Consider the following 16,800-nt stretch of genomic DNA (forward strand, 5'->3'; position numbering starts at 1 on the left):
TGTGTAAATTTATTTTATTGATTTTTACTAAATGCATCATTTATACATTTTAGATTTTCATATTCATATAGAATAGGTCTCACTTTGGACTGCTGTTTATAGGGTCATAAGAGAGTGGGCTTTAGTCATAGTATTTTTCTATGCCACAATTTGAGTCGGTAACTCCCTTTGAATGTTCAACCACAAAAGTATTATTCCACTTGGTTTGTTATTCAGGCAAGAAAAATAAGTTTCCAAGTCAGTTTGTTAATGAAATACTTATACAGGTACTTATTAGACAGCACTAATTCCTGGGAGCAGACAGTGGTCTGAAAAAATCAAGAGTTCAGCCCAGGTGCTTTTTGCCAAGGCCTAGGACTAATGAGCATTTCTCAGTTTATAGTGTGGTTGGTGAGGGAGGATGGGATGCACCACCACAATCTACCCCATGACTAAAGTCAGCTTCTCTGGGCAGGCTACCCCAGGCAGCACTACAGCCTTGGACAGAGTGGCTGGAAAGCTGCCCCATGGAAAAGGACCTGGGGGTGCTGGTGAGAGCAGCTGAACATGAGCCAGGCTGTGCCCAGGTGGCCAAGAAGGCCAATGGCATCCTGGCCTGGATCAGCAATGCTGTGGCCAGCAGGGCCAGGGCAGGGATTGTCCCCCTGTGCTGGGCCCTGCTGAGGCCACACCTCCAGTGCTGGGTCCAGCTCTGGGCCCTCACTGCAGGAAAGGCCCTGAGGGGCTGGAGAGAGTGCAGAGAAGGGCAATGGAGCTGGGGCAGGGGCTGGGGCACAAGTGCTGTGAGGAGCAGCTGAGGGAGCTGGGGGTGTTTATCCTGGAGAAAAGGAGGCTCAGGGGTGACCTTATCGCTCTCTACAGCTGCCTGAAAGGAGGCTGTGGCCATGTGGGGGTTGGCTTGTTCTCCTAAGGAACAAATGGTAGGATAAGAGGAAATGGCGTCAAATTGTGACAGGAAGGGTTTAGATTGCATATTAGGAAAAATTTCTCCACCAAAAAGCTTGTCATGCAGTGGGCCAAGCTGCCCAGGGAAGTGTTGAAGTTTCCAACCTGGGGGTATTTAAAAGATGTGTGTGTGGCTCTTGGGGACATAGTTAAGTGGTGAACTTGGTAGTACTGGGTTAACAGACTCCATGATCTTACAGGTACCTTCCAACCTAAAGAAGCCTGTGACTATAAAGGGCACATTCAAAACATAATCCAATTTATTGATGTTCATATTTCCCCAAGGCAGAAAGGAGCTGAGAACTTAATGAGATCTGAAATCTGATCAGACTTTTTGTAGGTGTACCATGCATACAATTCCTAAAAGCAAAGATTACCTTAGAATTACCTCTGTCCTGTTCTAACCTACTCAACACATTCATTTCTTGCTTGTTTAGAGCTTTTTTTCAGCTAGTTGTCCATAACTTTTATTAGTATCTGCTCTCCCCTCCAAGTTCTTTCTTGTCTCCCTAATTGTTAGACTTTACATCAGGCGCTGTTCAGCTGTTCATGCATCCTTGCTGTGAGAATATGTTGCAAAGGCACACTTAAAGAAAGCTGAAATGCACTCTCTTTCCCTAGTATTTCAGGAGCAGAGCACCTCTGGATGTAGAAAGGAGTTTGCCTTGTCACTGCTGCAAGGTGGTGTAGCTTCATCAGAAGGGATGCAGTTATGCAGATATACACGTACATATATCATGTGCATACACATAGATGCATCTATGTATCTACACTGATTCCTTTGAGAACTGGCTGCTGAAGTGCTTGTGTACACCTGAGCATATTCATGTGTGCACGTGCCTGAGCCCAGACACAGTGAAGTGTCATCATTAATCTAGTATGTGCAGGAGTACTCACAGAGAAGGAAGTTTTTATGTGATTTGTGTTGCTGCATAGTGTCATTCACCAGCACAGAAGGCATTACAGGCTGCTTCACTGCTGGGATCCTCTCTTTTGCATTGTGCATGGAGCCTGGCATAACAGCCCACAAGGTCCTGGCCCTTGACCAGAAGCCCTAGCCCATGTTTGGGCTGTATCTATTGATTCAGACTGGTATTCCTTGTTGCTGAGTTTAGTGTGTGAGGAGGTGACTGGCTCCCTCCATTCACAGCTCAGTGTAAACCAACACTTGGACAGTCTGGAGGCTCAGGAAGCTTTAGATGCATGGAGGCTCGAGTCCAGAGCTACAGGGTAGGAATATCACCCATTGCTCCCATGATACAGGTAATTGCTAAGATCTGTAGTAAGATAATAACTTTGATGCCTTGTGATTGCAGCTGTGCTAGGCAAGGCAACTCTCAGGGGTAAGTTGAGTAGATCTGTGCAGACAGAGCCACCTTAGGGTATTAATATTGGGCTAGGTATCATACATTTTAAATGACACTGAAGGGCTAGGTGGAACAAATGTCAGAGACCACGCTCTGTGCAGCCTCAGATGAACTGTGGTGACCACACTGGGATGTGGCCACGAAAACAAGGTTTGTCTGGTGTTTTTTTTGCAGTTGAATGGTACCATATCCCTTGGCCTTACATCGTCAAGGATTAGAAATATTACAAGAAAAGATAATGAGTCAACTGAAGTTCTACCTCAAAGAAATATCTGATTTTAATTTTGAATGCTCCCTTGATGAATCAAAGTAAGACACCTTTGTGGTAACAGGGCTTTTGTGTATTGGGTTGTAAGATTTTAGCTTTGCTTATCTAGATGTCAAAGTACAAAATAGCAAAGATTCAACATCACAGTGGTTGGGAAGTAGTTTGTATAGCAAGCAATTCTGTATCTCATTGGTCACACAAAACAGTCTTTTGAATATAAAAGTCATGATTCTTAGGCTTGTAAGAGGTAATTTGCAAATATTTATTCAATAGTTTTATCTTTTGCAAGTAGCTATTCTGAAACATATAAGATCTCATGATAAAGGTCACTTGAAAATAACACACAGAGTTTATATAACTTAAATTATTTTAGGCTATATGAAGGCTTCTTGTAAAGAGATGAAATGGATACTAATTTAAGCTAATGCCTGTGTTGCTTTGCTCTTGTATCAATCTGCTCCAAAGCCAGTGAAAGTTTTGTTCCACTGCTCTGTGTTAATGTCTGGCATATCAATAAGAGGAAGCAAGGCATAATCTCACTGCAGGTGAGTCTTGAGCCCATAATAATCTGAGTTTATTGCAAGTATAGGTAGTTGTTAACTGCACCCTCTTCTCTCTTCCTGGCACAACAGAAATAAAATATACAGCAATTTTATGGTGCTTCTGTAGAAAGCCTGGAAAATGTGCTACTCTTGCCTCCTTGCATAAATAAAGGAATTTATATGTCCTGTGAACAAAGGATGGCATTTGTAAACAGAGCTGACAAAAAATCATTAAGCATTGTTTTATTGTTTTTGTAGCATGACCTGTTCTTAGTCATACTGTTTATTAGATGTATTTATTCTAAAATACTGTTATTAATTCCAAAATACTTCTAGTGTACATGATGTATTTTGCAGTCTGAGAATTTATGAAGAGGGGTCTGAGCAAGATAGTGCCAATTTCATCTGTTATGTCTTTCTTTCTTCTACTTTGCATAAATTTTTTTTCTTAGTATTTGACAAAAATGTTATTATTCTAGTGCACATGAAATAATTTGCCTTCTCTTTTAGTGGGCTTTCTAATGATTATTTTGTTTGCCTTTTTTCTCAAGAATAAATAGTCATTTTACTGCTGCCTCACTATTTAATTAAGAACTATTGTTTTATCTAGGTCTCTTGAACTCAGAACATGAATATGAAGAGAAACAATAAAAAAATTGGAACAGATGTTTGACTAACACATTCTTCTGTGGCTCAATATTTTTAAAATAGATTGATTTTCACGAATATCAAAACATTAATAGAAACAGATGTGCATACTTATGCTGTAGATTTATCCTTTCAGTACCCTAACAGGACACTTGAAAAGTAAACAGCTTGATTATTTAGTGCTGCCCATTTGTAGCAGACTGGAGAAAAGACTAATGGCTCAAAACCACTGAAGTGCAAGCTCAGAGCAGGGAACAGGGCAAGTTCTGGGTAGGTGGTGCAGCCACTGCTCTGCCCCATCCACCGGGGCCCAAAGTGGCTACCAAGCCATCACCCCCCACCCCCCAGCCCCACAACTTCCTTTTCTCAAAATCTGTATCACTTAAAATTGGAGCTTGCTAAGTGAATGCTTTGTGAAGTGCCTTGCTTTAATTGGATGTTGCTTTAAATTTTGCCAAGTACTTTATTCTCTAAAGTTTGCAAATAAAAGCTATTCAACCTCCTGAGAAGTTTGTTGCCTTCTGCTGAGGGTGTTGAAATACTGCAGCCCTTTCAAAGACTCACTGAGTGAGTTCAGGGGGCCTAACACCATTCCTATGCTGTACTTCCTTCAGCTCTTAAGAGAGAAAAGTGTAGAAAATGCTCTCACCAGACAGAAAGGGGCAGAGCTTCAAGCCAGTCAGGAATCTAACTTTACCTGAGGGGTTAACACGCCAGGGTGCAGGCTGTCCTGAGATGCCCCAACTACAGATTAAGGATGTCTTTTCCCAGGGTCCTGAATTACTCAAGTTATTCAAGTGAGCTTTGGGAGCATGGAGGAGGGTGGAGAGTTGGCCCACAGCTCCTTCACTGGGGGATGAAGGTTCTGGGAGAGTTGCCCAGTGGGAGCTCAGTAACAGAACAGAACATCTAAGGCTGCAGTGGGCTTGTTTCACAATTCAAGCTATCAAAGAAACTATTCTGTAAGAGAGTGGTTTATATTTTAAAAGTGCTGCTTTAGCATTGACTAAATTGAGTAGTGAGGTCCAGACTTTTGAGTTTGAATGTCTGCTACCAACATTTTTCTCAGCCTCTTGGGTTGCCTTGATTTCCAGGCATTGCTCAACCCCACACTGATGAGTAGTAAGTTTGCTGAGCCAACTCGTATATTGTTTCTGTTTCTGTGTATGACCTGATAATACTGAAATTTCTGAGTACTTATTTCTTGGAAAAGTAGCCCTATATTTCCTGGGTTTGTCATTGCTCTGCTCAGAATGTAATAGTAGCCTAGCCAAGGCTAATTTCTGCAGAATTTTCACGACTACATGAGCAACTGAATGTCTAATGGAATTTAACAAAGAAGTAACACTTTTCATAACTACAGAAATGTTATGCAAGAGTATCTAGGGGTGTCAGAGACAATGAGCATAAGATTATTATCACTGTTAATGCTCTGGATGTCCACTTAGACCATCACTAATCTGAACCAAACACTTTATTCTGAAGTAAAAGAGCATAAAAGATTTGCTAAAATGTTACTATGGCAAATTAGGTCCTAATGTAAGAAATTTCTTTATTATACCAAATGAGCCTAGCACAATTTTGCAGTGAATCTTTTCATAGCCAGTGTCTGCTAAGTCTGGACATGGACTCTAAGCTGTATTTCTGTTACTGTCCTAAAAAGTTAGCTGAGAGGGTTTGAGTTGGGGGGGGGGGGCAGGATGGTTTTAGTTTTTGTTTCTTTTTCATGTTTGGTTATGTTTTGCTCCCTTTTAGTGTAGGAATTTATGCCAGGATCAATAGTTTATGACCTACAGATATTTTTATTTACAAAATATGTTTCTAAATCCTCTGAACACAAAAAGGTTTGAACAGTGGGGCATGGTGTCTTTGCTTTGAACATAAAGCTTTTTTGTCACTAGCATACTGGCCAGAAATGCTCATACCCAGCTGTGTTCATGGCTTGCTGCCTTTGCTGCCTGCTTCTCTCTCCCATGACCTTACACCTCCTTCAGACATGCTCCATGCATTTGCTTTCATCTCTAGCTATTTTTTTTTGGTTTTGTTTTATAGCTTGGCTCACTAAGAGGCTTGGATTGTTGCTTGTCTTTAGGGACTGCATCTCTCTTCTGCTTTTGCTTTTATTTTCTGAAAGTTAATTGTTTTACATTTCTGATTAAAGGCTTCTACAGTTCTTGAGTCAGACAAGGTTTCCCAACATCTGATCTGCAAGGAAGGAAGGAAGCAGGGGAGTGTTGAATCATTTTGGGTGAAAAAGAACACAGAGGAGTTTAGATTTTGCTATTTTTCACCTTTCTTCCAGCACAAAAGGCTGGTTCTCTGTTTGTAAGTACTATCTTTATTAAGTAAAGGACAATCCTGGAAATAAGCTGGACATTACATTTCCTGATGCTCTACAGTGAGAGGGAGGGGAGCTGCTTGAACTCAGATAGGGGTTGACACCATCCTTAGCTCCCATCCCCTTTTACCTTTCCTATGCACATTCCCACTTCCCCAACCCCACTGTCTCAATGCAAAACTACCAAACAAATTGCTGTGAAATTACCTAAGCCTTCGGTTTATTAGCAGGTCTGCTCATCTGTGGATATGGACCAGGTTCCTGATCTAAGGTAGCAGCAAGGTAGCTCGTTTCTCAGGGACTGAGCTGGCAGTGCTCTGTCTAATACAGATAGAAACAGAGCTGTGTGGGGTAAATCCCTCACAACCCTGCTTGTTTTGTGATGACTTGGGGTTTTTTTGTTGCTGTCTCCTCAGTTAAATTCTTGGATGCATTGTCTCCAGCTTGTGGTTCTTCTCCCATGACTGAGGTCAGTCTTGGGAAATTTTGTAATGATTGATTTTTTCTTTAATGATAGGGCTAACTAGAGTTTCTCTCTAGAGCCACATGTTGTGCAAGGTTATCTGTTTACTTGGGGTTTTGTGGCCAAGTCTGAGCTTCACTGCCTTTAAAGGAATTTCTACTCTGTCAATGTTTGTTTATTTTTGGTGTTTCTATGCTGACATTTTTATTTAAGTTATTCCACATGCTGCTCTTTCACAGAGTCTGACCTTTTTCCTACATTATAGACAACCTAATTTTAAAGGCTGATACAAAATCTCTTATTCTTCAAGCTCATACAATGATTCAATTTGCTTCCATTTACAGATGTGTATCTCTGCATTATCTATCTAAATGCCATTAATTTATATAGATAAGTAAAATGGAGTGGCTTTCCGACACATGCAAGAATGTTAATAGTTTCACTTAAGGAAGACGTCCAGCAGACAGAGGAGTAAAAACACATGCAGCAAATGGAGCATAATGGGGATGTGCTACAAGAGCTGTGCCCTGAGCAGGTTCTGGAGACATCTGCTATTGCCCTGGGGCTGTTTGGCAAGCTCTTGTGTCTGAGACAAGAAGCTGGGGAGGGAAGGAGGGACACTCTTCAGGTGTCTGTCTGAACATAGAAAGTTTTGTGTAATGCATGATAAAGGACAGCTAGAGTATGTTTTAAAGTTTGTTACAGTGACTCCATTTAGGAAAGTTGCCTTAGTACCAAAATAGGCAGTGTGCATGGGGGGTGGTCCAGGGGGTCTTTGGTGCACGTTCAGCCATGCGTGTTCTTTTGCCAATGACACATCTCCTCAAAACGGGAAAAAGCTTTATCTGTTCAAGCAGGAAGAGTTGTGCTGCCACAGGTTTAGTCCAGAAATGGTCTCCAGGAGCCTCGTGTTTTTTCCCAAAGCGCTTGGGTCAGCGGTGATTACTTACCTGGGCAGAGCAGGGCAGCGATTCAGGCTGCAGCCGTGCATGAGAACAGGCTTCCTGTCAGCAATCCCAGCACATCCATCGGCAGGTCCATCCCCCGTGGGGACAAGGGACCGGTGATTGGGGCCGTTTCATGCGGAGCCGCTATTGTGAGGCCCCATCCGGGGCACGGTGTGCCAGGCGGGATCTGGGACAATCCGATCCGGCTGGCAGCAGGCGGGCGATGAGCCTGCCCCTGACCGGGATTTGTGACTCAGGGTGATGGAAAACCGGAGCAAGGGCTTTGCTCGCGAACGGAGTGGGACAGGAGAAACCAAGGGGACTTGCTGAGCCGCCGGAAAATAAATATAATAAATATTAGACCCATTCAGGAGCCGGTGCTGGAGCAGTCAGCTGGCCGGCTGTCCCGGGCAACGTGTGCTGCCCTCTCCCGGCACGGTCCTGGTGGGCTGAACGGGCCAGCAGTGCCCTGAGAGGCCAGGAGTGGGCTGTGCCGTGCCGTGCCGTGCCGTGCCGTGCCGTGCCATGCTGTGCCGTGCTGTGTGCTGTGTGCTGTGCCGTACCGTGCTATGCTGTGCCGTGCTGTGCTGTGCCTTGCTGTGCTGTGTGCTGTGCTGTGCCGTTCCATGCTGTGCCATGCTGTGCTGTGCTGTGCTGTGCCGTGCTGTGCTATGCAGTGCTGTGCTGTGCCTTGCCGTGCTGTGCTGTGCCATGCCATGCTGCTGAGAGCAGCGGATCTGCAGTGCTCTGGGTGCCCAGGTGCTGCCCAGGCTGCCCCACTGCCCCAGCACCACGGTGCTCCCTCGCTGGTCCCAGCACGGGTCTGCTCAGCTGCACCCCAGTAATGAGTGTCCGGGCATTCACAGCCCTACGGGACACTCCCTGAGCAGCTTTACTCGGGATTCTGGCACCAGAACCTGCTGCATGACGCTGCAGCCGGGTAACAGGCTGTGCCAGCAGCAGCAGAGGGCCAGCTGAGAGCTGCAGGAGCTTTGTGGCTCCTGCAGAGCTGTCCTCTCACTGAAACCTGCTGCTGGCCCCTGACCCAGCTCAGTCCCCAGGCTGGCTGTGTGACTCAGGAGTCATCACAAAAGAAAAGCCAGGGTAACGCCCAGTACACCAGTGCACAGTACACTTCCATTTCTAGGCCAGCCTGGAGTCAGATTACTCATTGGGAAAGTCATACTGCATCTCCCAGTTGGAGATGTGGGTCACCAGGGTCACTAGTGCTCAGCCTCCTCAGCTGATCCACGAATTTCCTAGCTATTTTGTCGGGAGTGGGAGGAATATTTTGGCTCTGCTAGTTATTTTTTGTGGATGGAGTCTGCTGGGAAGTCAGGAAGGCAACGGATCACTTTGCCATGTATAGCACAAATAACTGGAAAATACATGTAAGATGATTTGCAGAGAGGTTCAGTGCTGCTGAACAAAGCAGGATGCCCCAGCTGCACTACCCCACGCTGCCCAGCGCTGGGCAGAGCTGGCAGGGCCCTGTGCACCTCAGAGGTGCTGTGCTGCTGTCCAGTGCCCACCCTGGCTGGACAGACCTAGCTGCTGCAAAGGTAGAACATGGTTGGGCACACCTCCTGCTGCTGTGCTCCAGACTCTGCTGGCCTCTGCCATGGGGATGGAAAACTGCTTCCTTCCAGGAACCAAGCTGCTTCTGGAGTTCTGAGTGTACAGTGCCCAAGTACATGTTTCCTGTCTTGCTCTGGCAGCAGGGAGCAGGACAAACTGCTGCTTCCTCTTCTGCACACACTTTGTGCTCCTTGTGGAGCTCAACTGCACCAATGCTCATCAGCTGTGAGCACAGGGGAGCAGGACACGCAAAAATGCTATGGCTCTCTAGAAAGGTGAAGGGCCTTAAGTGAAACAGTGGTCAGTGAACAACTGTGCAGTAAACCAATATTTTGGAAAAGGAGTCTTTGCATCTAACACCACCAAGCATTAACTCATGCATGACATGCATGGGATGGCTCTTCTATGGCAACAGTAATTTCTGGTGACATGTAATGGAACACCCCTTTCCCCACCCCACTGCCCTCTCAGCTTTGCAGGAATCTGATTCTATTCAAATGAGGACTTCATCCAGGAAGGAGGAGCAGTCTTTCCCCAGCTGCCCACCTTAAAGCCTTTTGTGAAGGTGACCAGCCTTTGAAGACCCCACTCTGCTTTTTCAGTACTGTGATATGTTACCATTTTTAAATACTGAGATATAAATCTGTGAGGATCCTCCACCCATGAGAAACAAAAGAACTAAACCCAGATGAGACAGAGGGCAGTGCCAGACCCAGCCAAGACAGGGATGCCTTTCATGGAAATGGGATTGTGTGGGAAGAGAGCATTGTTTCTATTTCCAGGAGCAATTACAAAGGCAGGACTAAAAAGCATTCACCTGCTGCTGAACGTGGCCACAGGTGCAATGAAGTAGCCTTTTATCCAGGAATGTCATGGTCATGTCTCTGTTTCTTGTGTGTGAAGCAGTGGCCCAGACCCTTCTTCTGTGGTTACTACTTGGTCAGCCTTACAAAAACACTGACTCCAGCACAAAAGGTAAATGTGGAATTTTGTTTTGTTTTTTTCTACATATTATATACTACAGAAATGCAACATTCAGGCTCAGTCGGGTAACAAAGAGGAAGCCATTCAAAACTGACCATCAAAATAAATTGTAGAAAGCAGATTTTATATGACAATACACATGCAGCTTGCAAAAGAATAAAGACAGTGAACAGGTATTAAAACACATTTCCATACAGAGACAGCTTATGCAGCAATTTACAAGTTTAACCTCTGGCCGGAGTATGCAAGCCCTTTAAAGCTGGCATTCAAATTACCACTAGCTTAATCGGCCATACTTAGTTTAAGTACATAGCAAAATTTAACTTAATGTTTACATTCACTAGCCATCCAATCCAGCATCAAGGCACTTTCCTTGTTGGTACATCTGTTCCTGTGTCCCACACCTCCGCTACCTAGATGCATATATTGGCACAGCAAACTGGGTGACCAGTAACTTCTTATCCCCAAATAAAAGCAATTGGTTACTAGACAATCCCTGGCTGTATCAAAGTGTCAGGCTAGATGTGACACTGTAAACAAAACTGGTGTATTTAAAAAAATACGGCATGTTGACTGGATCCATTAACATATGTGCTTTGATGATGAAAAGCGATAGGTGTTAACAGTTTCACACTGCAGAGAATGCCCATCTGCCACGCCCGTGATCCCCAGAGAAGAACAGCTGACACTTCAGTCTGAGCAGGAGGATGTGGAGCTTTCCAGCCATCAGTCAACAGTTGTGCCATAAGTGTTTTTCATCTATTGTTACAGAAGTGTGCTTCTGCAGAGTAGCAATGACATTATTGCATATATCCCCTTCAGGTTGTCTTTGCAAATAAATACAAGTACTGGCTAAGGCTGCATTCTGGGAGGTATTCGCTGCCCACCCTCTCTCTGCACTACAGTTAAGAGGCACAGAAGCAGACAATTGTTGAAATCTGGCCCTTCACTATTATTTTTAGGTTTGTTTCATCAAATCTTGTGGCCTTAGAAATGCATCCTTGTGCATTAAGTCAGCACTGCTTTTATTTTCAAGAATGGCTCAGATTGCACAAGTCCTACAAAGGAAACAACAGTGAAAGCAAATTCACATGATTTTAAGTTTTTTTTTTTTTTACTGATGCTTTCACTTTAAAGGAAGATAAATGGAAATTCATGAATACAATACAAGATACTTAATTTCAACCTCCTCCAGATTTTTGCACTTATACCTCCACTTTACTGCAGTTTTCTGGATCAAAAGCAAAGCTGAAGACTCGGGTTGGCTGCAATTCCCTAACAGCTGTTTCATGACAGAAGACTCAACATTTTTATATAAACTTCACCTGTATTATACTACAAGCAACTCCTGGAATTTAAAATGGCTATATGTATCCATCCTTGCAGACAGACAAGAGGTTATGGGGATTAAGGAACTCTTACAGTCTCAGTCAAGAGAACTTTTTAACCCAGTTAAAGGAATGCACTCAAATAACAGTTAATCTCAACTACAACCACTGTCTAATGGGGAAAATAAACTAGTGTATTTAGTCCCATTTAATGCACATAAATTACAATGCAAAATGTGTACGTCTTGGAGTGGGGCAGACTATTAACAATCTGACAGTCTCTGGAGTTTCAGATCCCACTGAGAAGTCAATTCCATTGCAGGATACACTGACGTGGATCTTGGGTATCTGAGACCTGTCTCTAATTAAACTATTAATTTAAATCAGCAGAGGTGACCCCACATGTTTTAACCACCTGACAAAGCTCAGGATTTACAAAGCTGAAGCTCCCACCCAGGTTATAGGACTTCTCCAGAGCCCAAGAATGGGACTCAGCCCTAGCATGCAAACTCCCTCATCCTCCCAAGGGCCAAGATTTCTCACAGCTTTTGCTACGCTTCTGTACCAGACAAGCACATACTCGTCATAAACTCTCCAGAACAAAGTTTAGAAAAATTTTTGCTCTACTGTGCTTGTACTGCCACGTTAAGGTGGAACAGGCAGCTTAATTTTCTATAATAGCACGTATGAAGCAATCTCAAGATTTTCAATACAGCAGGAGAGGACATTCCTAGACTATCTGCTCTTAAAGTAAGCCAACACACTCCAGAAAACAATACCAATCATCTCCTGGTCTAACACAACCACCACAATAGAACTACAAAGGTAATATATTCACTTCTCTTGTAAACAGAGGAGCATTATTAACCAGCCTGCATTTTAAGAAGTTTTTCAAATATGCTAATATATTTCTACTAGCCTCCCTTCCTCACCACCAAATTAACAGTCCTTACAACTAGTGTTCCACCTGTACCTGAAAAATTCCAGTCCAGGAAATCAAGATGGACATGAAAGTGTCTATACTGAAAAGTGACTTTATTAATGCCTTTATTTTGTTACATGCACCAATAGCCATTGGTGAAGGGGGTAGGGGAGGTGGAGGAGGGAGAAAACTTTTTCTTGAGTTACTATGTTAGAGCCAAGCTCAGAAAATTTCAGTGGATTGCTATAATTACACTGCAGATACTCTTAAAAACCTGTATGCAACTATTTGATACACTTAGATTTTTACAGTCCAAAGTACAAAATCTTGTTAAACCCTGAACACTGCACAATGTATTTGGCACATAGGTTTATGAACTAGCTGTATTCCTGTTATTCATATGTATTGTGGCTTCTACAAGCTGTTCACGCACTAGGAGCTCCTGCTTAGTCTTTAGTACTTTAGCCCTAGATAAATGCTCTGTCTCAAAAAGAGCATGTCACTGCCAGCCAGCCAGAACTTTCTCGAGGATCCACTTAATTATTTGAGTTTATTACCACTGGCCCATAAACAACAATGAAAGATACCAGAAATGACAGGCCAGAACTCTTGTTAGCACAGATTTTAAAAATCAGAATCTCTTACTACTGTTAAGCAGCAGTTAAGTTTTGAGTGGTCCACGATTAACAGCAACTGAGAAGAAAATGCTTTCTCTTTACAGAAAGGCAAGTAGCAACTTAAGGACTACCTGACATTCTCCCTCAAATAACATATGCTATCAAAAGTTAGTATTACTGAACCACAAAAACGTATTAAAAAAACTCATCAACATGTTTTTGCAAACATCCAGACCTTTGCAGCACTGTTTAGACTACTGTCCTATGGTGACTTTATGATGCTTGTATCCCCAGTTGTCTGTTCTGTTTATGCTGGGCGTTAAGTTCTGCACCTTTGAGACTGGTTCTGAGAGCTGAGTGGGGAGAAGAAGCACAGAGTTTATCCTCAGGGACTGCCCTTGCTCCCTGCATCCTCCTCATAGACTGCACTGTCTGCAGCACAGACAGTGGAGGAAGCTCTCCTTTGCTTTTAGTTAGTTTTTAGCTGGCTGAGGCAGACAAGTTCCCCAGACTGTGGCTTTTCTTTTCTTGGAGCTGTTCAGCCCTGCTCTGGACTGAAAATCCAGAAAAACACCGGGAGCTCACACCTGTGGCTATTGGGAACCAGGAGATGGCATTGTACAGCACAGGAGGGACTGATAAGAGACTGAGCAAGCCAAGGTACACCCCACAACAAGGACTTTCTGAATTTGCCATCTCTTCAGAACACTGAGAGGTTTTAGTGTTCAATACTATTCATTTTTTATGCTTGTGACTACTTTGCCTTTTAAATAAACAGCTTTTTTCCCCACTTTTCTCCAAGGAAATCTTTTCCTAAAACAGTACGGGGAGGGGCTGCTTGCATTTGCTTTATAGAGAGACTCCTTTGGAAGTTTCCTCTCAAATTTGCCCTAAACCAGGACAACTACAAAGCCAGGTAGTGGCCTATAATACTTCAGAGATGCGAAGATGGACTGAATGCAGTTGGCTGCTGGGCAGTTCTAATAAGCATGCACACTGCCCAACACAGACTCTCCCCTTTACTTGTAGTTTCTACAGTGACTGTGAAGTTTGCATAGAGAAGATAACTCATCCCCCAGTGAAGTAACTGCTATTTCTTCCAAGAGGAATGTGTTCCAAAAAAGGAATGCTTCTTCAACCTCTGAAAAATGAAAGATGGTCTCTCTGCTGTCTCATGACAGCAGTTTTCATTACACCTTTGCCCTCTGGGAGGGAGTTTAAAGGTGCTGAGGTGCAGTGGGATGAAAAGGAAAAGGACTGGTCTGAAGAAAGGTCTATTTATAGTAAGCTGAAACATAGCTTTTTAATTAAAAAAAGTGCCTAGATACGGAAAAATACCGTCAGGAGAAAGGAACTGTAGAATACTGAAATGCTGTTAAAGACTCTGCATTCTTTATCTGTTTTAAATATTCCAAACTTCAAGAGGTAATCTTACAAATTTACTCTTGCACTCGATTTCTTTGAAACAAAAGCATAATTCACATGTGGACATTTACATGTACACCCATCCTTCCACACAAGCTGGCAGACAAGGGAAGATGAAATGATACTGACACAGGCCTTTCAAGGGCTTTTAGCAAGTGCTCTGCAGAACAGCAGTACCAGAGGTCACAGCACAAAAGGTTTCAGGTGGTCTTAAATACATAGTTATTTTGCTGAAGGAGAAATAAAACACTTGTTTTAGTCTCACAAAACAGCATTTAGTGTTTTGAAATGCATTTTTGTTAGTGTCAGATTAGAAAGCTGATTAGCCTATATTAGATTTAGAATTAATTAAGAAAAAAATTTTAAGAGTGCCATAAAATTTATGGTTATCACTGGAAAAGGGGTTTATTGTCCTGTAATTTAATTGTTGTTTAAACACTGGTAGAAGAAGTTTCCAAGAAATGTAGCTTCCTCAAAAAAATATAAACTGTGTGAGCAGGGAAAAAGTGAGACATTAAGAAAAAAGTCAGGAATTTTAACAACCACTTAAGTGTTTTGTGCACCAATGACTTCAATGCTTTGGTTGCTTTTAGTTTCAAGGATGTCCTGCAGTATTAGCAGCGAGGTTACAGCACACTAATAGCTGCAGTCTGTCAGAAGAAGGTCATATTGCCTTTCTCCTGAGCACTGAGCAAAATGGTAAAAGCTTACAGCCTGTTACTTGAGCTGTACACAAGAAAGGTGCACTTATTAAACAAAGGCATGTATGATCACAGAAGTCTTATATAATCAAACAGTGGCTGGGGGTACAAAGCCTTTAAATAACTGCTGATCTGTGCTGTCATCTGATTCCCAAACTTTTGACTACAAGACTGAATTGCTGTGCATCAAGTTGCAAGGCACATTTTTTAGGCCAAATTACTCTATAGTTCATGTGTACACATATCTAAATGTAGGTAAAGTATCAGTTACTATAGTAGCATTCAGATTCAAGTGATCTTGGTGTTTTCCTATTTGTACAACATAGCAAGTTCTATTTAATTTTTATTGGTTTTAAACATGATTTGCAGGTCTGGTAAGCTGAAAATTGAGGCACTGGGCCAAGTCAAAATTCACTAAGTCAATTAAGTTACTGAAAAGTGTATCACACAAGTATTCTTCCATGTCAGAATACTGAGCTTCAGTCTTACTTTTGCACAAAGCCGCACTGTGCAACTAGAGCTGGCTTTTTAGGCTCGTACACTGCTACGCACCGAAGTGTTTCTTCTGGGAGGTCTATTGGCTGATGTGGATATTTAAAACTTGACCTTTTCAATCATGTGAAATTCTGTTATGAAGAGATACAACACGCCCAATGTAGCACAAAGGCTTGTTCAGCTATCCAGATGTAAGGTTTTATGTAGTGCATAAAAGTAAATCTCCAGTAGGTCTGGACTGGAAATTTTCCACAAAAACAGTCCTTATTGTATTTTGTCAAATTACTCTTTGCTTAATTTTTCTATTTGCATTAAGATAAAAATACCTAGCTTACTTTATCAGAAACACAGGGGAAGATGTGAACAGGCACTAATGAAGGCCTAAACAGAGCCAGTCTTTTCTCTCACTGAGGCATATAGCCCCCTTGTCTCACAGTCTGCGGGAGGTAACTTTTTGGCATTTCATCAACTGAGAGTGGATTTTCTTCCACTGTTTCAGCTCTCACAGTTTGTCCTTCAGTACATGTCTGTAAAACATTTGATACAGCAGCTTCCTGGGTATTTTTTTCCATCCCAAGTCCCAATGGCTGTGAACTCTGACCTGAGATCTGCAGTTGAACAAATCCAACAAGATCTCCCTCATTAGCATGAGTAATCTGCTTTGTTCTTTCAAAGCATGGCCTGTCTGTGTTGGTTTCATCCTGACCACCATTTTGTCTGAAATACTGCTGCCTCTGTGGTGTACTGTCAGCTCCTCCAGCATGATCCTCTGATCTCTCTTCTGAATCTAGCAGGGGCTGAGTTGACTCAGACCTTGAGAAGACTTGCACAGGTGTCTGGTCTCTGTAGCCATTAAGCACCACAGTCGAGTACTGTACAGTGCTTGAAGTGTTCTGTGTCGTTTCACCTTCATCGCTGTCAGAGACACTTTGCCTAGGAGAAGACATGCATGAGGATCCTCCAATACCACTGCTGTGTCCTTCTGAAGTACTTTTTTCTTTTTTAAGCAAGTCAAAGGGTTTTAGATCTTGTTCTGAAAAAGACTTCTTGTCATCAGCTTCTATTTCTACAACGCTTACATCTGTAAAGCTGCCTTCTGGGTACATCTGATCTTTGGAACTGATGTTATGCTGAAAGAAAGAGATGGATGTTGCCTAAGAGGAAGGTTATGTTACAAATCAAAAGCCTCAATAAATATGAATTTTTATTCATAATGTCTTTGATTTTCTTCA

At 42.8% G+C, this 16,800-nt stretch overlaps 1 protein-coding gene across 4 annotated transcripts in view; it reads right to left on the reverse strand.

Moving 5' to 3' along the window:
• Positions 1-10,072: 10,072 nt before the first annotated feature.
• IL6ST (interleukin 6 cytokine family signal transducer) overlaps positions 10,073-16,800 on the reverse strand; it is a 32,780-nt gene continuing 26,052 nt past the window's right edge. For all 4 annotated transcript variants that reach the window (XM_036402775.1, XM_054517846.1, XM_036402777.1 and 1 more), the window contains one exon: positions 10,073-16,698. In XM_036402775.1, the coding sequence (XP_036258668.1) occupies positions 15,973-16,698 (726 nt within the window). In that variant the 3' untranslated portion in view covers positions 10,073-15,972. The remainder of the gene's footprint in view (positions 16,699-16,800) is intronic.

The sequence above is a fragment of the Molothrus ater genome, chromosome Z (genome assembly GCF_012460135.2).
Source record: "Molothrus ater isolate BHLD 08-10-18 breed brown headed cowbird chromosome Z, BPBGC_Mater_1.1, whole genome shotgun sequence".
Lineage (NCBI taxonomy): Eukaryota > Metazoa > Chordata > Aves > Passeriformes > Icteridae > Molothrus > Molothrus ater.